At 41.4% G+C, this 22,474-nt stretch overlaps 1 protein-coding gene across 3 annotated transcripts in view; it reads left to right on the forward strand.

Annotated features, from left to right (window-relative positions):
* ARID5B (AT-rich interaction domain 5B) overlaps nucleotides 1–22,474 on the forward strand; it is a 223,409-nt gene that overhangs the window by 177,259 nt on the left and 23,676 nt on the right. For 2 of the 3 annotated variants that reach the window (XM_083149144.1, XM_083149146.1), the window contains 2 exons: nucleotides 1,072–1,124; nucleotides 4,972–5,069. In XM_083149144.1, the coding sequence (XP_083005270.1) occupies nucleotides 1,072–1,124; nucleotides 4,972–5,069 (151 nt within the window). The remainder of the gene's footprint in view (nucleotides 1–1,071; nucleotides 1,125–4,971; nucleotides 5,070–22,474) is intronic. The other variant, XM_083149145.1, reaches the window with a different exon arrangement.

Here is a 22,474-nt window from a genome sequence, read left to right on the forward strand (position 1 = left end):
AGTTGAGAACTGCCTGCCTACTGTGATTTTACTTGTAATTATGAAATACTACTTGTATCTTTAGGTAGAGTGTACCCTATAGCAGGGGTAGCCAACTCCAGTCCTCGAGAGCTTACCAACAGTGCATGTTTTCAGGTCTCCTCACAGAATCACAAGTGAAGTAATTAGCTCCACCTGTGGATCTTTTAAAATATTTCAGTGAGTAATGAGTGCACCTGTGCACCTGCGAGGTGAGCAGGAAAATGTGAACTATTGGTAGCTCTCGAGTACTGGAGTTGGCTACCCCTGCCCTAGAGTATCTCTGCTATGGAAAATAAGAAAATAAATTGGTAGCAATAATAAGCCACCATAATGTCAACAATTAATGTGGTTTAATTAAGCGTCTGAGCACCAAATGTGGTATAGAAGAATTCACTTTATAATAGATCAATCATAAAAAGATGTTATTGTTATTATTAAGATTATGACACAGGTAGAGGCTCCTAGAATGGGGCATTGGGTTAGAATGAGAGTTGGAAAGCTTTGTAGAGCGGTGTAGAATCGGATAGGGGAGATGTCAGTTATTTGTGGCGTGAAGCGGGTGGGAGGCATTGTGAAGTGATATAAGGTCGGATATAAATAGGAGACAATTGTATTTTACTGATCAATTCAGTTTTCATCACCCTGTATCATTATTTAATAGATTGCCTTGGCATACTCCGAGAATTTACTCCAGAGAATGTACTTCACTCCTGCCACTTATACTATTACAACATGGCTTCCTACTTCGAGCACATAATAAAGTTAGGTTGGTGTACATAATATACTTACTGGAAGAGAAACATAATACATCTAGAACTTGCAAATATATATGCAAGTCGGTAAAATACTTCCTTTATCTGACGTTGAATCACAGATTTGTTTTCTGAACTCAAAGTACCTAAGTTTCCATTTTTTATCTCCTTATTACAATATTTCTGAAAACAATGTTTCCCATGTTTCATTCTGTATGACATGAAATATTGCTGAGTATATATCTATGTATGCTGGATAATGCAATGCTTATCTAAATACTTATTATCCCTCTAACAGTTAACCTTTGGACTATGTTTCAAGCTGCTCAAAAACTGGGAGGGTATGAAACGGTAAGTTATTTTGCATATTTCACCTTAATTAACACTACCTATGTAATATGTCAGCTTTTGTAGAACTGTTGCACAATAAGGTGGAAATGATGAAAGGCTTGATACTGTATAAACTAGTATATACCTAGTATATAGGTGGGAATATAACTAAGAAGACAGGTGTCTCTGCCATAGGTTTTTGGCCATTAAATGTAGGGAAGTGGTTCATAAATTCTGCTTATGATAAAAGGAGGGAGGGGGTTTTATTTAGCAATTTTTTTTTTTTTTTTTTACTTTATGGAGAAGTCAAACAAGAGTTTTGTGTATATATCAAAATATTATAACACGATTTTGGATTGGTTCATTTGAATAAACTTAGTGGCCAATTTATCATTATCCGTAGTTGACTCTGCAGATCTGCTGTGAAAATATTGTTTCATAATCAATAACCATTGATTACATTGCACAGATATATCAATTATCGAATTCAGGGACAGAGCTTGCGAGAGAGAGCTGTTCAGTTATGCCTCTCCTCAGCTAATTCGGTTTATTATTCACAATAAATACCCGACCATGAGCTATGCATGTCCTTCGGATTACACTGGTCCATTCCCCGCACAGCTTTCTCTGCCTAGGGGCAGAGAAAGCTGTGCAGGGGAAGGCAGATAACAGCGAGACCTGTGATTGCATCATCTGAAGTTGGCATTATTATCACAGGGCTCACTGTAGTGTTTCTTTGTTTTTTAAATAAATTTGGCCAGACAGCATTTGTCATTATAAATATGCGAAATGTGATCTGGTTACTATAAAAAAAACATTTCACATTATTTTAGTAAACAATTGTTAATCTGCCCCCTGTACCTTTTTATCTGTAGTTCGATATAACATTTCCTTGTAAGAGAACGCCAGTCTCCCAAATAAGTAGACATCACCTCTTTCCAAAGCTACTGAGGCCCCCTGCTAAAGTCCAAGTTCCGAAGTAGGGCCTGATTCCGACCCGATCGGCCGATAATTGATACACTGCACATGAGTACTGCGAGGCCAACCTTTAACGAAGTCCTGCTACATTTTCTATACACATGCCGTTCACAAAATGATTGACAGGCAGTGAGGGGGGAAACCGGATGTTTTAGTTTGAGTGCTAAAAAACTGCAGGCGTGCCTAGGAAAATGCTGGGAGTGTCTGGGAAAATGTTAGGAGAGCCTGACCAGGTTAGGGTAGTTTGTGTGACATCCGCTCCAGGCCGGATATGACTTTTTCCCATCGCACCGCTGAGTAAGTCCGGGCAACAGAGAAACAGCGATGAGTTGTGGCCAGTGTAAAAATCATGTGATGGGCCTTTCACAATGAGTTTTGGACATATTCCCATAGCTGGGAATGGATGTGTAGCCGTACACACATCGTTAACGTTAATACGCGAGGCGAATTTCACCCTAGCGGGGCGGTGGCCTAATTGAACGATGGACGCTGCAAATTCACGGCCCCGCAATCCGTTCTGCAGCAGGCCCATAAGTTCAACTGTGAAACAGAATTTAATAATAATATACAAGTAGACTGTGCATGATTCTTGAGTTGAATATGTGTTTTTGGCTTGTTCCAATGAACACTTTTGGAAAGGGGAAAAAAAAGCATGATATTATACCAGAAGAATGAATTGTGAAATGTAACTTTTCCCTGTTTCACAAATTAGGAGTAAAAGCTTAACTAAACAATATTTCAGAATAGCAATTCACATTGGAGGTTTATTGAACCAGTCTTGGAGAAATGCCTGATTAATTCCAGCTTTAGAAGAATTGTAAACTTGTCGTAAAAACTACAAGTGGAAAACACATGTAACTCGTCCCCGTCAAGGAAATTAGTTGGGTCTGTAATTTTTTCCCATGTTAAGAAAGAGCTTATTATCGTATAGGCAGCCAAGATTGTATACAAAGAAAACTTCACTTGGCAAAAGACCTCACATCTGCTCATGGCTAATAATGTGGAATGTATTTTAAAAAGCTTTAAAACATAATCAGCATTGCCCATTAAGAAATTGTATTTTGCACTGATCTGTTTTAACTGTAGTGTAAAATAGCTTAATGGGTGGAAAGACACCAGCAAATAAACAGGAAGTTACTCGTTATTCAGAAAACTCTCCTCACTCGTTTATATTAACTAATGCTATCTGACAGGAGCGGCCTATATTTAGCTCACAGATACATTTTGATGGTCACGGAGTGAACACTATGTTCTTTGAACCAAGAAAACATTAGATAAGGCAGAAAAGATTAAGATCTTATTTTTTTTTCTTTCATTTTTTTATTTTTTATTATTTCCCCAATGGTATAGTGTTCAAATGCAACACCACACTCCTAGATGACCTCTGCTATACAGAAATCAAAGATGTCAATGTTAATTCTTTCCAGATTCTACTGTGATTAAATGAAACGTATTTCTGTTTAATTTTTTTTTTTTAAGATACTGTAATTTTCTAACCTCAAGCTGCGCCTGCACTCAGTACAATTGTATGCCAGATAGGAAAGACAATGCAGTGGGATTCGGTGCTCCGATGTACATTATACAAGTGCTGATTAGGCCTTAGATGTGGAAATGATCATTTAGCGTTCACTTAAACTTTCACCCTATGACTGTTTCCATCTGCAATGCGGTTTGCCAGTAGGATTGAGGGTGTGATTTTTGGGCTGTCTGGAAATATGTGCGTGAGCTCGTAATGCAACAAACATGGAGCATGCTCCGTTATTGGAGACTATGTCTCGCTCTGCCAGCAAGCGTGAATGTACCATGAATATTTTTGGCGTTTAGAATACAGATCAATTTGTTGTGTTGGATGAGTCAGTAGCTAAATGGGCATAAAATAAGAATACAAGAGAGCGTCATTTCTTAATCAGTCATTTTTCAAACCTAGCCTATGACATGGCAATTAGGAGCTGACAGGCTGGTACTTTATCCCCGTCCACATAGCACATAAATTCTCCTGACGTCAGAGGAGCACAAACAGTTCATATTTTCTAGGTTACCTGTGGATTTTGAAAATGTGACCGTTGGTGATACACAGTGCTCTTGCCATGTGACCTGGGATATGTGACCTTGACCTAGTGCTGCTTGAGAACTTAGTTTGGGAACCACTGGAATAGAGTCTTACAGTAATAATCTGTGAATGGACCCATGACTAAAAGTATTTTATCCCGTTCTTGTAGTCGCGGGTCTGTGATAAAGATTAGAGATGCGGCCATGTTCTGTGCATGATTATGACCAATGAGTGTTACAGAAACCTAGGAGCAAGTTCCAGGTCTCCTTAGACCTAGGGGCTTTCCTTTGTTTGTTGTGGGAAGGCGTTGGAGAGGGAATACTACATGGGGACTGTAGTATACCGACACAAAAAATAATTAAAAAAATTACACCACAGTGACACAGTTGGTTGGTGGCGTAGAGTACGTGGATCTTTGCCACCAAGCAGCAAAAAAAAATCAGCTTGCTGTGAAACAGATGTACAAGTGGCGGGCAGGAATGGGTAAAATATTGATATTAACTTTGACATTTCCCAACTGCAGCTGAAATGCTACATTTATTTATCCTGTTGCAGATCTGAAAGATGTGTAATTCAGGATCCTTGTCTTGAAACCGAGACTAAATCTGTATTTAAATGTAATAAACCCCCTCTGTGACTTCCAGAAAGTAGGACAGCCTAATAACCTTTCCTCCAAAAGTAACACATTATGTGGTTCTTAGTGTTATTGCTTTATGAGAATGGTTAATTTTATGTTATTGTTGCTTAATGTAAAATGTAGAGTATTCTGAGCATATTGTGGAAAATATTATTCCGGGAAACATGAATATTAATATAAATGTGCCATTTGATTTTCTACAGATAACTGCCCGGAGGCAATGGAAACATATTTATGATGAATTAGGAGGAAATCCAGGAAGCACTAGCGCTGCTACATGTACACGTAGGCACTATGAAAGGTAAGTGCGGTGACATTTGCATACAGAAATATGTTGGCTGATGTGCTACTAATAGCAGCAGTAGTAGTAGTAGAAAGAGTAAAGGGGTACAAATCTGAATGTATAAATATCAAGCAAAATATTGGATTTCACAATGGATTAGGTAGGCCATTGGTTTGAGGGCAGTGGAGCAGATGTATTAAGCCAAGTAAAGAGATAAAGAGGAAGGGGATAATGCAGCAGCCAATCAGCTGTGCTTGAAAAATTACACATAGGAGTTGATTGGCTGGTGCATTATCACCATCCACTTTATCATCACTTTATCATCACTTTATCATCACTTTATCACTTTACCAAGCTTAATACATCTTCCCCAATGTGTGAAATGATTGTAGAAAGTATATATGTTGGACTTTTAGCTGAAGGCATCAACTTGAAGGGCCGACCTAGATTTTGTGTTTAAGAATCTGGTTTTATTGGAGTTTCATTTTTGTGTGTGTGGGCATTCTAACAGGAAAAATCTGCCGATCACTGAAACAAATCTGTAGTGTGTGGGCAAGTCAAATAGATTGAAGAAACAATTTATCTGGGGAAAAAAATCACTGGATCTGAGAAGCAATTAATCGTGATCGCAGGTGTAAGGGGATGCAGTTATAATCCCGGCGGTCCGAATCCCGGCCGCCGAAATCCCGACACTTTCTCCTTCTATGGGTGTCCACGACACCCATAGAGGGAGAATAAATTAGTGTTCCGAGCGTATCGAGGCACCGGGCCCGCTGCGTGGTGAACGCAGCGAGCCCGCAAGGGGGAGCGATCCACGTCCCCCTTGTCTGGATTTCGGTGGTCGGGATTCCGACCGCTGGGATTTCGTATCAAATCCCATTGGAGTACTAGGCGTACTGTAGATTTACTAAAGTGCGGGTTTACAGAAGTGGAGATGTTGCCCATATTAACCATATTCTCATACCTCCCAACAGTCTCGATTACCACGGGAACGTCCCGGTTTTCGCATCCCTCCTGCAGCCGGCAGTCTCCCGTGGCAGTGGGTGCTGTTGGGAGTCCCCCTGTTGGCTGCTGAGCAGCGGTGAATAAACGCTGTGCGCATGCTTGCAGCGTCTATTCCCACAGCCAGGGGGCATGACCCAGAGCCTCTGGGTCATGCCCCCATAGCGTCAAAATGGGGGTGGGCCTCGCGGGAGAGCCGTGAGTATAGGCCGTGCCCTTTCATTAGGTCACGCCCCTGAAATTTTCAGCGCTTCTCAGTGTCCCTCCTCCGTCTACATAGAAGTTGGGAGGTATGGATTCTAGCTAATATATTCCAGAGCATGCCAGATAAATAATAATAATTACCCTTTAGTGTTTGGTTTACTTTCAGTGCAGATGCCTTGCTTATTTCTACAATAAACATATGTCCATGTTCTACCAGTTGTAATGTTATATACTGCATACTGTTCTGAAATGTTTTTAAATAGTTTATACTCTAGATTTCTAGATTACATTGCTTTATATATGGTGTAATATTTAGTATATATATATATATATGTGTGTGTGTATGTGTGTACCATATATATATATCCCTACACTAGGGTTACCACCCGTCCGGGATTACTCCGGACAGTCCGGTAATTGACACCGGCGTCCGGAGTCCGGAAGGGTGGCTGTCCCGGACTATACATAGTCCGGGAATTGATCTCCAACCCCCCCCCCGGCCGCTGCGCCGGCACCGCAGATTACATTACTGCGGTGCGGGCAGCCATCAGAGAGTGTGTGAGTGGCAGACATCGGAAGGGTCCCGAGCCGCGCCATCCCCGCACGCACAGCAGTACTGGGATTGTAGGAGGGGACGCGGTCACGCGGTGGCCGCACCAACCAATGGCGGAGAGGTGGCTGCTGCGTGACCGCGTCCCCTCCCACACTCCCAGTAATGCTGTGGGGGGGATGGCGCGGTCAGATGAAGCATAATACCACAAAGCAACGGTCGGTTACTATAATCAGGCAAGTCGTTTGTTTTAACTTGTATTTGCACCTTTCTTCAACTTTGCTATTTAATTTTGCATTGGGCTACGTTTTTCCTAAAAAAAGGTTTAGTTAATAAAACAAGCATCTTAAAAGATACCTCATGCTTTGAATGGTGCCCAATGGAAATTTGCTGCACATGAATAGCATACAGAAGAAAAATGGGTTTATTATGTTATTGGTGCAGCTCTATAGTGAAGTGCAGTGAGAATTCCCCATGAACAGACTCAGACCAGAGGAAACCCCCACGGTATAAATAGAAGCAGCAGCCAGATCTAACTCAGCTAAAAGCTGGAATTGCCCCAGATGGTTTTTGCCAAGTCAAACATTGTGACTCTCTACATGAAGCAAAGAGCAGCCCTGGACATAGGCAGTCAATAAATGAGAGAAAAAGGGCCTGGCCCAATACAATAGTACAGTGGTAGCCAACCCTAGCCCTCGAGAGCTACCAACAGTTCACATTTTCCAGACAACCTAGCTGCTGCACAGCTGCACTCATTAATCACTGACACATTTTAAAAGATACACAGATGGAGCTAATTAGCACACTTGTGATTCTGTGAGGAGACCTGCAAAACATGCACTGTTGGTAGCTCTCGAGGACTAGGGTTGGCTACCCCAGCAATAGTATGTTGTTGTTGTATGATGATGACGATCACTATTTTTCAAGCAAGCTTTTGAAAGCAAATAATAGTGTAGTCACCAGTGTGTCAGTGAAGATTTTGGAATAATGTGAAATGGGCATTATGGAATGTGGTATACTATGTAATGGGTGTGTGATGTGTAATCAGCATTACGGTGTCCGTGTTGTCCCTATTTTAGAATAAAATTGAGTCCTGGCATAACAAGTAATAAGCATAATGTGTAATGGGCATCACGCTGTGTGGCATAACGTGTAATAGGCATTATGGCAGGTGGTATACTATGGCATTTTGTACACTATGTAATGGGTGTGTGACGTGTAATCGGCATTATGTTGAAAATTTTGGACGCGCGCCTTCGGCGCGCACTGTCTGTATTGTTCCTCCTTCCCAAAAAACTTTTTCAATCCTGGCATATCGTGTAATGGGCATTGCGGTGTATGTCGTAACATGTAACTGGCATTATGGTATGCAAAATCAAGAATGAAATTGAAGCAAATGTTAAAAAAAATCAACATAAGGCGGGTCAAAGGGCGGAGCTGGGGGCGGGACATGGGCGGGGCAGTGGGTGTGTCAAGGGGCGGGCCACTGTCCGGGAATCTCTCAACAAAAAGGTGGTAACCCTACCCTACACATAAACTTACAAATGTCTTTTGGGGGTAGTGGGGCAGCATATTTGTTTTGTCTTATTTTTTGTAATGCAAGACACTTGGCAGTTGTTCTTATGAGTTCTTTGAATGTACATTTTAATGCACAATGACTATTACATTTAATTACATACAGACCCAAACGGGTAATATTTCAGGATGTAGCGGGAAAAAATAATGCGATGCAGGTACCTCTAGAACTGATGGAATCCGGTTTCACTGTATAAATGAAGCTCTAAAATTTATTGCAAATGTCAAGTCCCTTTGAACATGTAACTAATTTGTATTCTGTAGACACATATTGATAGACCTCCAGGCTTTTATTTTTTTTAAACAAAGCTTTGAAAGATTATTTTCTCTGTATTTTAAACATCTTTCATTTCTGTAAATGCAGCTCTGGGTAATGTTGCTAAATTCTCATATTTGGTTAAAAAAGCCAAATTTTATAATTTACTGTAGTGGTAATGCAGATTTGGGTAAGGCGGCTCTGTGTATTAATAATACAACTATTTTCTTTAATAAGTAAGTGATTAAAGCTTTCGTACAGCTTTATGTAATAAAATTAGCCACTTTTTAATTATTAGTACTGGAAATATATAAGTACTTTGTCCTTTCCTTATTTTCCCATGGTCATGTAGAAAGGATTGTGGGATTGGGAGACTGTGGTGCCATGATATAAACAGTCTGGATCTTATAACTAACAATGTATTCAATCGACAATTGCTTAATGAAAATATAATGGCTTTGAACAGATCATTAAATATAGATTAATGACTGACAACATCCTAAAGAATTATATTCATGTGACCTATAAACCCTTAAAATTAGAATTTAAACAGATATCCATTTCTCCTTGAATGAAAACAGCTGGTACATACGGAAAAGTTCCAAAAAGACAGAAAAAAAGGAACAGAAGTGTATTTGTGGTTGTTGCTGCCTCTTTTGTATGTACTGTAGAAAATAGGATTTAGAACAGGGATGGGGAACCTTTTGCCCCCCCCCCCCCCCCCCTCCCAGCTTCTGTTCAACTGCACATCCCAGCATGCCCTGAAACAGTTTTAGCATGGCCAAATAGCAAAACTGTAGCAGGGCATGCTGGGATGTGTTGTTCTCTGATTTAGAAGAACGGGACTGTTGGAGCACTATGTCCATCTATTGCCATGCTTCAAGTAGGTGAGGCAATCTGCATTCCGCCATCCATGTCATCATTTTTAAGATATTAAATCACCTAAGAATCTGTGTGCATGTATGTGTGTGTGTGTGTGTGTGTGTGTGTGTGTGTGTGTGTGTGTGTGTGTGTGTGTGTGTGTGTGTGTGTGTGTATATGAATGGTGGGATTGTGTGCCAGTGAAATACTGCCACCTAATCCCACCATGATGAAGTAATGGCCCAGGTGCCATCCAATAAACCCAATGCAGTGTTCAGAATATGCAGTGTAGAGAAATGCCACCACTCCTGTACACTGTGGACCTTATTCTGTATAATTCGATGTTTTGTGTCTGTGCATGCGTGTTTCTGCGCATGTGCAAACTTTCGGTTCGCCGGGTGCACGCACCCTACACGCTGAGGAGGGCGGAGGCGCCGGACAGCCCCACTAGCATATGGGAACGCCCAGCGTTCCATGGGTGTTCCCATGAGAATGCTGGACGTTCCCAGGCTAATGAGGCCTTGACAGACAGGGGGCGGGCAGCTGACATCACCGGATGTCAGCCGCCCGCCCTGTCCTTTCACAGGGCACCCGCAGTTTAGAGTGACTATATAGGTCACTCTGAACTGCGTGCATGGGAGAAATCATTTGACGGTCGGCGACCATCGAATGACTTCCCCGTCTGCGAATGGATGATTATGTAAATCATCCATTCATAGCCATGCGGAGGGGTACTGCATGCGAGGGGGGTGGCCAGCACTGCGGGCGAAAGGCGGCGTCTGATGGACTTGCAAGGCTGTGAATTTGCAGCCTTGCGAGTCAATCAGAATAAGGCCCTGTCTGTATATGTGTGTAGTTAGATAGATAGAGAGAGAGGGGTGCTTCATTGTGCATTAAACAGATATTTTATTTGGATAAGAACAGGTGATTATCAACAATACAATCAATAGTTGCTCGTAACAAAGAGACAAACTCTGTGGGTGTACCCGATAGACACCAAGGCAATATACAGCAACACCGGATCAGTTAGTCCTACCACAGGTCCTGGAGTGCAGAAGGAAGGCTGTGTCACAGGCCACACCTCGAATGCGTTTCATCAGGAGACTTCATCAGAGGGCATGGCTACTGTGTACGCTCGACAGAACTAAGGCCCTTATTCAGATCTGATCGCAGTACATATTTTGTTGGAAAATGGGCAAAGCCATGTGCACTGCAGGTGGGGCAGATTTAACATGTACACAGAGAGTTAAATTTGGGTGGGGTGTGTTGAAACTGAAATCTAAATTTCAGTGTAAAAATAATGCATCCAGTATTTTCCCTACACAGAAACAAATCAATATTTCTGAAAACATGTCCTTGTGGGCTGCTAACAGTCAAAATTTTAATGACCTTTTCCTCAGAATATACGGATATTCAAATTCATAAGTTCCTGGTCAACATTTGGAAAAATGTTGACAAATAATGTTTACAGCCACTGGAGAAACATGGTGCATAGTAAAGAATCCACAAGCCAAATGTCCAGTTCCGTTAGTTTTCGGGACAAAACAAAATACACATCATTGTGGTATTTTATATACCTTAAGTTCTACTAAGATAATGACATTTAAGTGTGCCTTTTACTTTATATTTGGTATATTACAGATTTATATTTCATACCTGTCAGACATGAACCTGTGATAAGTTCAGTAGCGTTATTTTTACTAGAGACGAGAGGATTAGGTTTAACTCGGATCTCAAATTTTGATCTTAGTGGCTAAAACACATGACAGCAAATTGGAAAATCTGAAACTGCGACAATTTGGCGATAAGAACTGAGTAAATCTGAGTAAAACCGAACCCACTCATCTCAAATTTTTACCGATCCAGTCTTTAATAATTTTTATTTTATTTTTTGCATCGTGTAATTTTCTTTTTCGTGGTTTTTTTTTTTTTGTAGTTTGTTTTTTAACTACATTATTAGTGCCTGAATATTTATTGTGTAATTGACGTGGCTTTATGTGGATTAGACAGGGCATTTTATTGACTACCTTCTAAATAGGTCTAGCCTGATGGAAAATCTGCTAATTTAAAGCCAGTATACTGTAATTTATTTACATAGAAATGAGGGATTATTTATTAAATGACATTGATTTTATGACTTTATCGAATATGTAGTTACGAACAGTTTAAGGATTTAGTCAGCATCACCACTATTTATTTATGTGAATGAAACAATAAATGAAAATCGTGAATAAAGCCTGATTGCACAGATCATTTTCCAGATGAAGATTGTGCAAAAACGTCCTCATATTTTACTGTAAACAGAAATGTAAGCTCGTTGGTTGGGGTTGTCATGTGGGTTTATGTAATCTCATTGTAAATCTGTGTAATCATTCAGAGCCAATCAGGAATGATTATTTGAGGCAAGCAGATTTCTGAAAGTTGCATGATTTAACGAAAATCTTCTGCAGGATTTGCTAGAGGGAGGGGTACCAATTTTGCCTTAATGGATTTTTGTATATTTTTTTATTGACCCCTTTAGGATGTCTGAGGGAAAAGTCAAGGGTACTGGGATGGAGGGACGTGGGAATATGATTTGCAATTCTATGGATTTGCCGCGAGGGGGGGGGGGTCAATTATGTAAATTAGGCCATCTTGTTAAGTGGGGTGCAGGATTCAGGGGGGCAGACTACGTTACCATTTTTTTAGGGGGAAGTCATTGAATTCAAGTGCCTATAAGATGATACTGCAGAGTCTTATGCTATTTTTGCTTATTCAGTACTATTCATACTCCGATCCCGTGGACATATTGGCTTCTCTCAAGTCCGTCCCCCCTCCCCTGAAATCCATTGGCTGCTGTCTGTGTAGCACCAATAATTGTGAATGTCAGGTAATAATATTTGTGGTTTCAATACTGAAGAACAAAAAGTAATTTAAGGCAATATCAAGCAAAAATGTAATTTCCCTTCAGCTGTGTTAAGCGATGCCACCATTTATGCCATCAGCTAATCACTTCAGTATCTAAATATGTCTTTTATTAAGGCTTCTATAATGTGATTCCTTTTCAATTTAAACTGCATGCATCAATTGGGTGAGTAATATAAAAAAAAGTGCTTTAATGTAACCCAAGTACTTAAGTGTCTGACCTTTCAGTGATAAAGCAGTCACACATGCTTAAACCATCTGGTTATTAGGAAATCTTCTGTAAAGGTCATTTTAAAGTATTAGTTACTATTACATACTGAGAGACAGAGAGAGAAACTGCAGTTTGGTATTTTTCCTCATATAACATAGCAATTGTCTTTTTTTTTTATTTTTATCCTGCATGAAAATATTTAAATACCAAAACTTTGTCAGCCTTGAACTAACTACCAATTATGAGGCACAAAACACAGCAAAGATACTGTCACAGATGCCAGAACCATTTTTAAAAGGAGCAGAGGGTGAATGGAGAGAAAAAAAAAATCACACTGGCTAGTTATTTTATAATATATCTGATAAGGGAAAATAGGGACAAAATAATGTATACACAGTTGGCTAATAAGTGCACTACCCAGGTCAGTGAGGACTGGCTCAATAGTTATGATAATATTTTTTTTTTTTTATGGAACAAACTGTACTTTTTAGACGGTTGTATATTGATTATGATTATTATTATTTATTTGAAGCCATTTTAAATATTTCGAAGTGGTAACCTAACAGAATCTGTTTATGTAGATTGAAGAGACTTGTTAAATACAGAATTAAAACAAGTCTGTTTCAAAAATCTAGAACAGATGTTCTTTCTAATTACTTTCATGGTGACGAGAGAGGGGAAGAAGAATAAAGTGTGCATTGTTGACATTGGAGTATATTCACTCAGTTGTGCCGCATCATGTAACACTGTACATTGGGGGTTATTCTGGTTGATTTGCAAGCCTGAACATTTGCAGCCTTGTGAGTCCACCAAACCCCGCCTGGCGCCAACCATTCGCAAGGGTGACGCGCTCGAAGGGGCTTGCGAGTGGATGTTACAAGGGCAGGGGGAAGCTCCCACATCTTTCGATGGTTGCCGAAAGACTCTCAAGTCACTTACGTATACGTGCACGATGGGAAGGAAATGGGTGGACAGCTGACATCCGGTGATGTCCGCTGCCCGCCCCGCGCCAAGGCCTCATTAGCATGAGAATGCCCAGCGTTCTCATGGGAACGTTCATGAAATGCTGGGCATTCCCATATGCTAATGGTCCAGGCCGCCACCCCACGCCCCTCTCCGCCCCCAGTCTGTTCGCTGTGAGTGCACACAACCTGCGTATGCACATGCGCAAAAGTGCAAATGCGTAGTACAAAAAACATCAGTCCCCATTTTCCAAATGTAATCTATTTTAAGGAATTCACTTAAAGGTTTGTGCAGAGGGCCCCCTTGTATCCAATTTGCCTTGCTTGGGGGCACATTTGATAAGTGCAAAGTCTGGATCAGGAAGTATATTAGAATATGAGAATATTCAGAATAAAAGAGACGTGTGTTGAGTGTGGCTCTATACTGTACACACAGCGGCGTAACTATAGCACCGCAGCCCCCGCCACCACGGGGGGGTGGGGGGCGCTGTGCATGTGGGGGCGCCGGGGGCTGCGGTGCTATACTTAAACCCCCCCCAATCCCCCGCAGACTTACCTATCGCGCTGGTCCCGGCGGCTCCGTTCTTCTGCTGAGGACCACCACAAAATGGCCGCCCCCATATAGCACACAGTTCTCTGAAACTGTCTGCTGTATGGGGGCGGCCATTTTGTGGTGGTCCTCAGCAGAAGAACGGAGCCGCCGGGACCAGCGCGATAGGTAAGGCTGTGGGGGATTGGGGGGGGGGGGGTTGCATAGGCGGCAGGGCAGGGGGGTAGGGGTGCTTGGCAGGGCGGCGGCTTTCCTTCCCTTATGATATAGAGGCCATGTAGAGAAGGTAGCCCTTGCTTATGCTCTAAACACTAAATTGCAAATCAGATGTGAACTTGAAGAGAGTTACAGTAGAACAGGAAATGGTGTATATATATATATATACAACTATGGTAAATTGTGCTATTTGCAGCATTGTTGCACAAAGGACTTTACCATGTCTCAGGCTTTATTCTAAACATGTCTGTCCGCATCAGGATGAGACAAGATGTAAGATCATATCTTTAAACAATCTTCAGTTCTGAGTTTGTTTTTACACAAAAGAGAGGCTTTTATAGTATCTGGCTGTTTAGCATTTTCATATAAACAATGACTTCATGTTCATCTGGTAACTCCATAATGTAATAATGTCTAAGTATTGCCGTGTACGACAGTATTTCTGTTTTAACTACATGTCCATGGGAGGAATGCAGCCTTCTAAAATGACAACATCCAGCAGTCTGTGGCTTATTCAGGGAAGTGGACAGTCACCAAAAAGCTTAAGGCCACATCTGGCCTGTACCCATCCCAGCCAGCCTTATATCTGTATAAAGCAATAAATGCAAATAATTCAGCCCCAAATCAGTACACGCTTAAAAGTTTTTTTATTGCATACATTAGGAATATCACTATACAAAGTAAAAAAATATAATGAATTACCATTTTACATCATATCGCCTTATTGCACACGAAATTAGTCCATAATTGTTGACTTTATGCCAGGTCTGCATAGCATCATGGGCAATGTGATGGCTTGGTATAGGAGATGAAAATGTAGCAGACAAACACTAGGGAAAGATGTGAAACTCCTTTAAAAAAAAAAAAGGAGGTGCTTCCAGTAGCGACCAATAAGATTCTAGCTATCGTTTATCTACTCAGTTCATTCTTAATAAAAATGATAGCTATACTCTAACTGGTAAGCAGTTTTAATTTACCAGGTCCAGGTATAGACAAAGGAGCAGACTTAACTCCATGACCCATATAGTGTGATTCTTACCACTGTGCCACCTTCTGATGTATCACGTGTATAAAGAACCAAATATAACCCCCCCCCCCCCCTTCCCAGATCCAGCTCTTTCCACCTATGCTTATTGCCCCATCTTTGTAGCCCTGGGTCAGTTACAAAAAATTAGCCCAGCAACTTCAACATGCACTAAAACTATTTAAATGACAATATTATTATTATGAGATATTTGTTTTAAATATATTACTGTATTTAAACTTCTACACTCAGCTTCATAACCTAAGTGTTGACTGAATTTTTTATTTTTCATTTAGATGCCGATTACAGTGTTGCCCTATACAGAACCATTACCTAATATATACCATATGGTATTAGTCATTTTTAGCTGCGCTCTAAAATAACTTCACTGCATAAGTCATGCAACTATTTCCAGTTTAAAGAAGGGAATTTAACTTTTTTTAACCCCCCCCCCCCCAGAACAAAAACAACACATTTTAATATATTACTGATCACTTTTAACTTCATTGAGCTATTAAAAAGTAAAGTTAACGCTTGTCATAAAGTGATTATAAATAAGACCATTATTAAGATGCCACCTACACCGTCTTCTATCAGTGGCCTGAGTTCAACTTAATTGGCCTGGAGGCAAGATAAATATTGTGTAGTCCTATTTTGACTATATGGTTAAAATTGTAACCAAAATCACACCGTTTGTACATACCATTAGGCTGCTGATTTTGAATATTCATAATTGTTAGTTCAAATTAAAACCATTACTATTAGGCAGAGCTATGCTCCCTATGCCGGAACAAATAGCACAATCAGTAAGGTATCTGCTTCTAGGTTCATGGGTTCTAATACAGGAAATAATGTTTACAATAAAGAGAGTGTGGCTTCTATTATCCTGCATCTATTGTCCTGTAAGCCAAAGAAACGATAGATGGCTTTTCAAATAACTGATTCAAACTCGCAGGTGAGGAGAGGTGCCCCCTTGGGAGCAGGAGCCCGGTGGTGGATGACTCCATTGCCTCCCAGAATTAAACGGTTTTCTATATTTTTGAGGAGTAATAGAAGTTTTGAATACGCTCTCCAACACTAAACCATCACACTGCAAAACATTTTGAATTGCAGCAAAAACAAGGTCATAATTGTAACTTTATAAATTAGCATTAGCAAAATAGGATCTACTGTAAAATACATCACCCAGGCAGAATCTGCAGCACGATAGTTTCCACACATTCTGGAGCAGCTTGTCTCTGCAATACATGCCTTGTATAAGCTTTTTGTAAATGCACGTCATGGAACCTTGATTACATTCATGTCCCGGAACCCTTGGAAAGCTTAATAGAGCCTGTAGACTATTTAGCAAGTGCTCAATTTGTTTTACTTGTAGATCTTCTAGCAAATGACTGTTCCCGCCAATGTTGAAACACAGGTTTCAGGAGCTTGTAATATGTAGACATAACAATCTTATGCCATGACACACTACATTTTTTCTCACTTACTTTATTATTCATCCAAGCGTTCATGAGCAAATATATGATTTCAATTGGAGCATTCCACTTGCCAGCCGGAGAGGTTTATGGGCAAAACAGATCTCACAAGTGACTCCATCAGATATGCAACCTTGAACTATATTAATTATTCAAAAAGAAATAGCGTGAATGAGATATCTATTGCAGCAATACCTATTATCACTGACAATAACATGCCAGGACTCCTGAATTATATTACCAGTTATTATTACCAGTTACTTACAGTATATAACACACGCATTCCACAGCAATGAAGCTTACAATCTATATACCCTACCACAGGGCTGGGCAACACCGGCCCTCCAGATGTTAGTAAACTACACATCCCAGGATGCTTTGCATTAGTTTTGCTATGTGGCCATGCTGAAACTGATGCAAGGCATGCTGAGATGTGTAGTTCATCAACATCTGGAGGGCCGGTGTTGCCCAGCCCTGCCCTACCACATGTACACACACACACATTCATTCTAGGGTTAATTTTGTTGGGCGCCAATTAACCTATCAGTATATTTTTAGATTGTGGGAGTAAACTGGAGTACCCGGAGGAAACCCACACAAGCACAGGGAGAATATACAAACTCCACACAGTTAGGGCCATGATGGAAATCAAAATTATGACCTCAGTGCCGTGAAGAAGTAACGCTAACCATTACACCATCTGTGCTGCATTGATATTAGAGATCCTTTCGTCGCCAACCGGAGTTTGGGGCTATTGTGAATGTATAGTTGACGTCATTTCTGACATATAATGACCCAGTGGGGGATCCAGGGAAGCCTCTCTGGTGGCACTGGATCCCATTGACAAGATAAGGTAAAATAATACCATATTGAGATAAGTTGCATATGATATGGCTCAAGCAGCTTAAGTGACTGCAGTGAGCTCCGGTAAGTGGAGAAACCACAGAGAAAGCTCAGATTTCCTAGACGTTAATCTTTTGACATAGGACAAAGCAGTAATAGAGCATTTTGTCTGAGTGTTTGATCTCATTTTGGGTCGAAATTAAGCCTTACTGTTCTGTAGAAATTATGCTAGTGTGTTATGCCAGCGTCTACTAGTTACTGCTGAAGCATGGGAGATGATTCTTTATTTCTTCTATTTTATGGGAATAATAGCTTTCTGTTCTGATAAATGTAAAATGTGTGGAATTATACACAAGGTCACCAACAGAACGGGACAGCCCGGGTACTAGGGAAGTGGTAGCAGATCACGCCCTGTCAGTTGCCATCTGCAGAAAGTGTAGGCCATGGCTATTCGATCTTCATGCTGTCGATGGTACATGCTACTTCGTAGACCATTTGGAAAACTATTTACCTTATACACTCTCTGTATACTGAGCATAAGGTTTATCATACTGATACATTTATGATGAAAATGTTTGTATGTATAATGTATATTCATGATTGTAAATATACTAAGGATTCTCTATGTATTTGGCTCCTGACATCCTGACAGAGAAGACTGTTCTAGCTATAGTACTGTATATATGGTATTTGTGTACCCAGTGACGTGGCTAAATGTTTGGCTACAGTCTTAACAGTGCATATTGGAGTATGATAAACTCATGTGCTACATGTGTTCTACCTGCAATGGTATATAAAAAGCAAAACAGACACTTGTTTGTCTTGTTTTACCCTAAACTACAGAATCAAACTCTGTCCTCAGATTTTTTCTATAGGCTGCAGGAATATAGGACCCCCACCCCTGCCTGTAAAATCTGCCACCCTGCTCAGATAAAATCTGTGAGACTTTGCGCTTTGCTGTGACTGGCAGTGACTTCCTATTGGAAGTCCCTCTTGCCAGTCACCTGCAGTAAAGGCAGTCCCATTCGGAGAGGTTTCCTCCCTCAGGGACTGCCATTCCTGGCTGCGATAAGCAGAGAGCTGGCATCCAGTAGGAAGCTACTCCCTGCCTCACCATGCTGCCCTATCTGGCTTCTTTGGGCTGCAGTCGATGCAGCCCATAAAGAAGGTAGGCTTTTGCGTATGTGCAGTATAGTCACCAGGGCCGCCGAGAGGGGAGGGGGGCGGGTACATTTTACCGGGGCCCGGGCCTGTCAGGGGGGCCCGGGTCCAGACACACACACACTTTTTTTTTTTTGTTTAATTGGTCGGCAGGTGTGCAAGGCGCCGGGTCTGTGAGCAGCTGTGTATCGGCGGCGGCGGGAGCGGCCAGGTGCTGGGTATGAAGGACCTGGTGGCAGGGTCCTTACTCACGTTCGTCTGACTTCGGGAGCTGCAGCGGCGGCAGCAGCATTCAGTCCGCCGCTGCGGAGCTCTGCAGTGACACTCTCGCTGATGTCGGGCGGTGCCGTCTCCCGCCCCGGCTTCCTCCTCCTCCTCCGTCCGGCTCCCTCCTCCTGCGTCTGCTGCGGCTGGGCTAGCGCACACACGTGTGTTTGTGTGGCGCAGCAGCCCAGCGCACAACAATAATACTGCTCCCCGGCTCAGCTCCTGCCTCTGGTGACACACAGTGCTGGTAAGTGCAGCAGTGAGAAACAGACTCACTGTTGCAGACAGTGCCTGGCTTTCCAATTGCTTTATATTCTTGACCAGCACCCTGCCCAGTGCCAGCCCAATCTAGAAATCGAAATGTAATCTTTCCCAGTGCCCAGCAATGGCTTTTATTAAAAAAAGGCTGTAATCTTTCTAGGTGCCCTGCCCAGTGCCCAGCAATGGCTTTTTTTTTTTTTTTTAAATGCTGTAATCTTCCCTGTAGGGCACTGGGCAGGGCACTGGGAAAGATTACAGTTTTTTTTTTTTTAAAAGCCATTGCTGGCCAATGGGCAGGGCACTGGGAAAGATTACAGCGTTTTTTTAAATAAAAGCCATTGCTGAGCTGGCCTGGCACTGGGCAGGGGCCGTGCCCAGCAATGGCTTTTATAAAAAAAAAAAAAAGGCTGTAATCTTTCCCAGTGCCCTGCCCAGTGCCCTACAGGCCCTGTAGGGCACTGGGCAGGGCACTGAGAAAGATTACAGCATTTAAAAAAAAAAAAAAGCCATTGCTGGGCACTGGGCAGGGCACCGAGAAAGATTACAGCCTTTGTTTAATAAAAGCCATTGCTGGGCACTGGGAAAGATTACATTTCGATTTCTAGATTCGCCTATGAACAGAGTATGTAACTCCATGGCAACTAGCATGTTAACCTCATGGCAATGAGCATGTTAACTCCTGGCAGAGCATGTAACTCCTGACAGAGCATGTAAACCCATGGCAATGAGCATGATAACTCCTGGCAGAGCATGATAACCCCTAGCATCAAGCATGAAACCCATAGCAATGAGCATGTAGTTAAGCGGAACTTATTGTATGTGGCATAATATGTAATTATGGCGTGTGGTATTATATGTAATAGGCATTACAATGTGTATCATAATAAGTAATGGGCATTACAGCGTGTGGAATAACATGTAATGGGAATTATGGCGTGTGGTAAAATATGTGACAGTTATTTCAGTGTGTGGCATAATGTGTACTGGGCATTACAGTGTGTGGCATAACGAGTAATGGCCATTATGGCATGTGGTATATTCTGTAATGGGTGTCTGACATGTGTAATAGGCATTACAGTGAAATTTTTTAAGTGCACTGTCCCTATTTCTGGCTCTTTCATTCTGTATCCTACATTTTAAAGAAATTTAGCGACAGTGGCAATGCAATAACTGAAACTCAGTAAGCTCCCGCCGCAGACCGACGGTGGCATGGGGGAGCCAGTGCCGGCAGATTGTGCATGGAGCGCCCTCCGTGGGGGCCCCGGGAAATTTTTGTACCGGGGCCCAGGATTTCTCTTGGCAGCCCTGATAGTCACTGCTATTTTGCTAAATGCACTGTGCCTAGCACCTTCAATTTTCAGAAGCCAAGACCCTGTCCAGTGGCAGGGGAGCCCTCTAAACATGTACATTGTGCAAGTCACTCAGCTGATATTTTTTATTCACTGATACATTTTAAAACTATTTCACTTGTGATTCTGTGAGGACACTAGAAAAACATGAACTGTTGGGGGTCCTGAGGATAGAGACTAGATTCTTTTTTAAATGTATTATTTTTGTGGGGCAAAAGCAAGCAGGGTTCTCCTTCCTAAATACCGTGCTCACTATTGGTGCAACCTCACCGCTAAATTAATCTGCCCCTTAGTATATCAGATATGTCACTACTTCCTGAGTGGGCAAACTCTGTTCTCTTGAATAACAGCAACCTACAAAATTGCAGCTTCCTGCAGCAAAGGGTGCACTTTATCACTCTTCCTGAAGTGTGGATATAAAATCTATGGTGAAATTATTTCACTCCAGATTCTTTAGTTTTGACACAAGGTTTATTTTTATTCTAATTTTGTATCCTCGGGGCTTTGCTATTAATGTTGAGTAACTGAATTCTCCTGCTTACCACTGCACAAACATGTTTACAATTATAGTAACAGATGCTGCAACAAAGGGATTATTGAAAATATGTGAGCAAGAGAAAAACTCAGATGACAAACCAATGCGGTTAATTTGCAATACAATCTTGACTTTCATTCAAGGCACAAGATCATCTCTAGAATGGATTGTATAGTTTTCTCATTTAATAAGTTGGATGCAGCTTGTTCATTTCATACAGATGTGTATATGATCCGCTTATGTATAATTAATGATCTGATACAGGTTATTCTTGCCCTGTCCAGTATTATGCTTATTACATACCGCTATGCAAGTTAAAAGGACTACCCTGGAACTCTGACCCACCCCACACACGCACACACACGCGCACAACATAGAATTCTGTGCAGATGGGTGTGTTTGTTTGTTTGGGGTTTTTCACAATTTCCCAAAGAAATCTGTTTGTACAGCGTGGTTAAACATTTTGGTGAGCGAAAAATTAAGTATTATTGTATAATGGAGTGCAAATTATTCTATTTAATTTATTTATGAGTGGAAGATGCCATGTTTGTTTAGCCAAAAACAAATGTAATTGTATTACTGTAGAAAAATAAAACTGCTCTTGCATGTTATTATGGTCATGTAAGACCATTTTAATGGCATGCAGTCATTAGGTCGAGACAAAGCCAGCCTTACGCATAGGCAAACTAGGCAAAAGCCTAGGGCACTTGGAATGCCTAGGGGCACCAGCAGCTTCTGCTGATTAAAATGATATGTAGCATGCCTATACTCTGTGTGTGAGGCTGTATCTGCATACAAAATAGTATATTCATGGAAATCACTGTAATATAGCATTTTGTATGCAGATACAGCCACATTCGCACACACAATATAGGCATGCCACATATCATTTTAATTATCGGAAGCTGCTTGTGTGTCCTGGTCACATAATATTGCAAATAAGATGAATTTTCAGCAAAAAAGGTGCCCGATGTTAGTAGAGCTGGCCGGGAGCTGCATGGCGTATTGAACAAGATGTATGAGGACACATCTGTATCCAAGCAGAGGCAGAGGTCACAGTGTTAGTGGCTCTGTGAGTGCTGTGTGCAAGTGGATTGGTTGTGCAATAGTGTTCGGCATATGTGTAAGGGTCATGTGTGTGCCATGTATAAATGCATTAATAATGTGCGACATGTGTAAGGGACATTACGGGTGTCATTATGTGTATAAGGGCATTA

Source organism: Crinia signifera, chromosome 6 (assembly GCF_055691185.1).
Source record: "Crinia signifera chromosome 6, ASM5569118v1, whole genome shotgun sequence".
Taxonomy (NCBI): domain Eukaryota; kingdom Metazoa; phylum Chordata; class Amphibia; order Anura; family Myobatrachidae; genus Crinia; species Crinia signifera.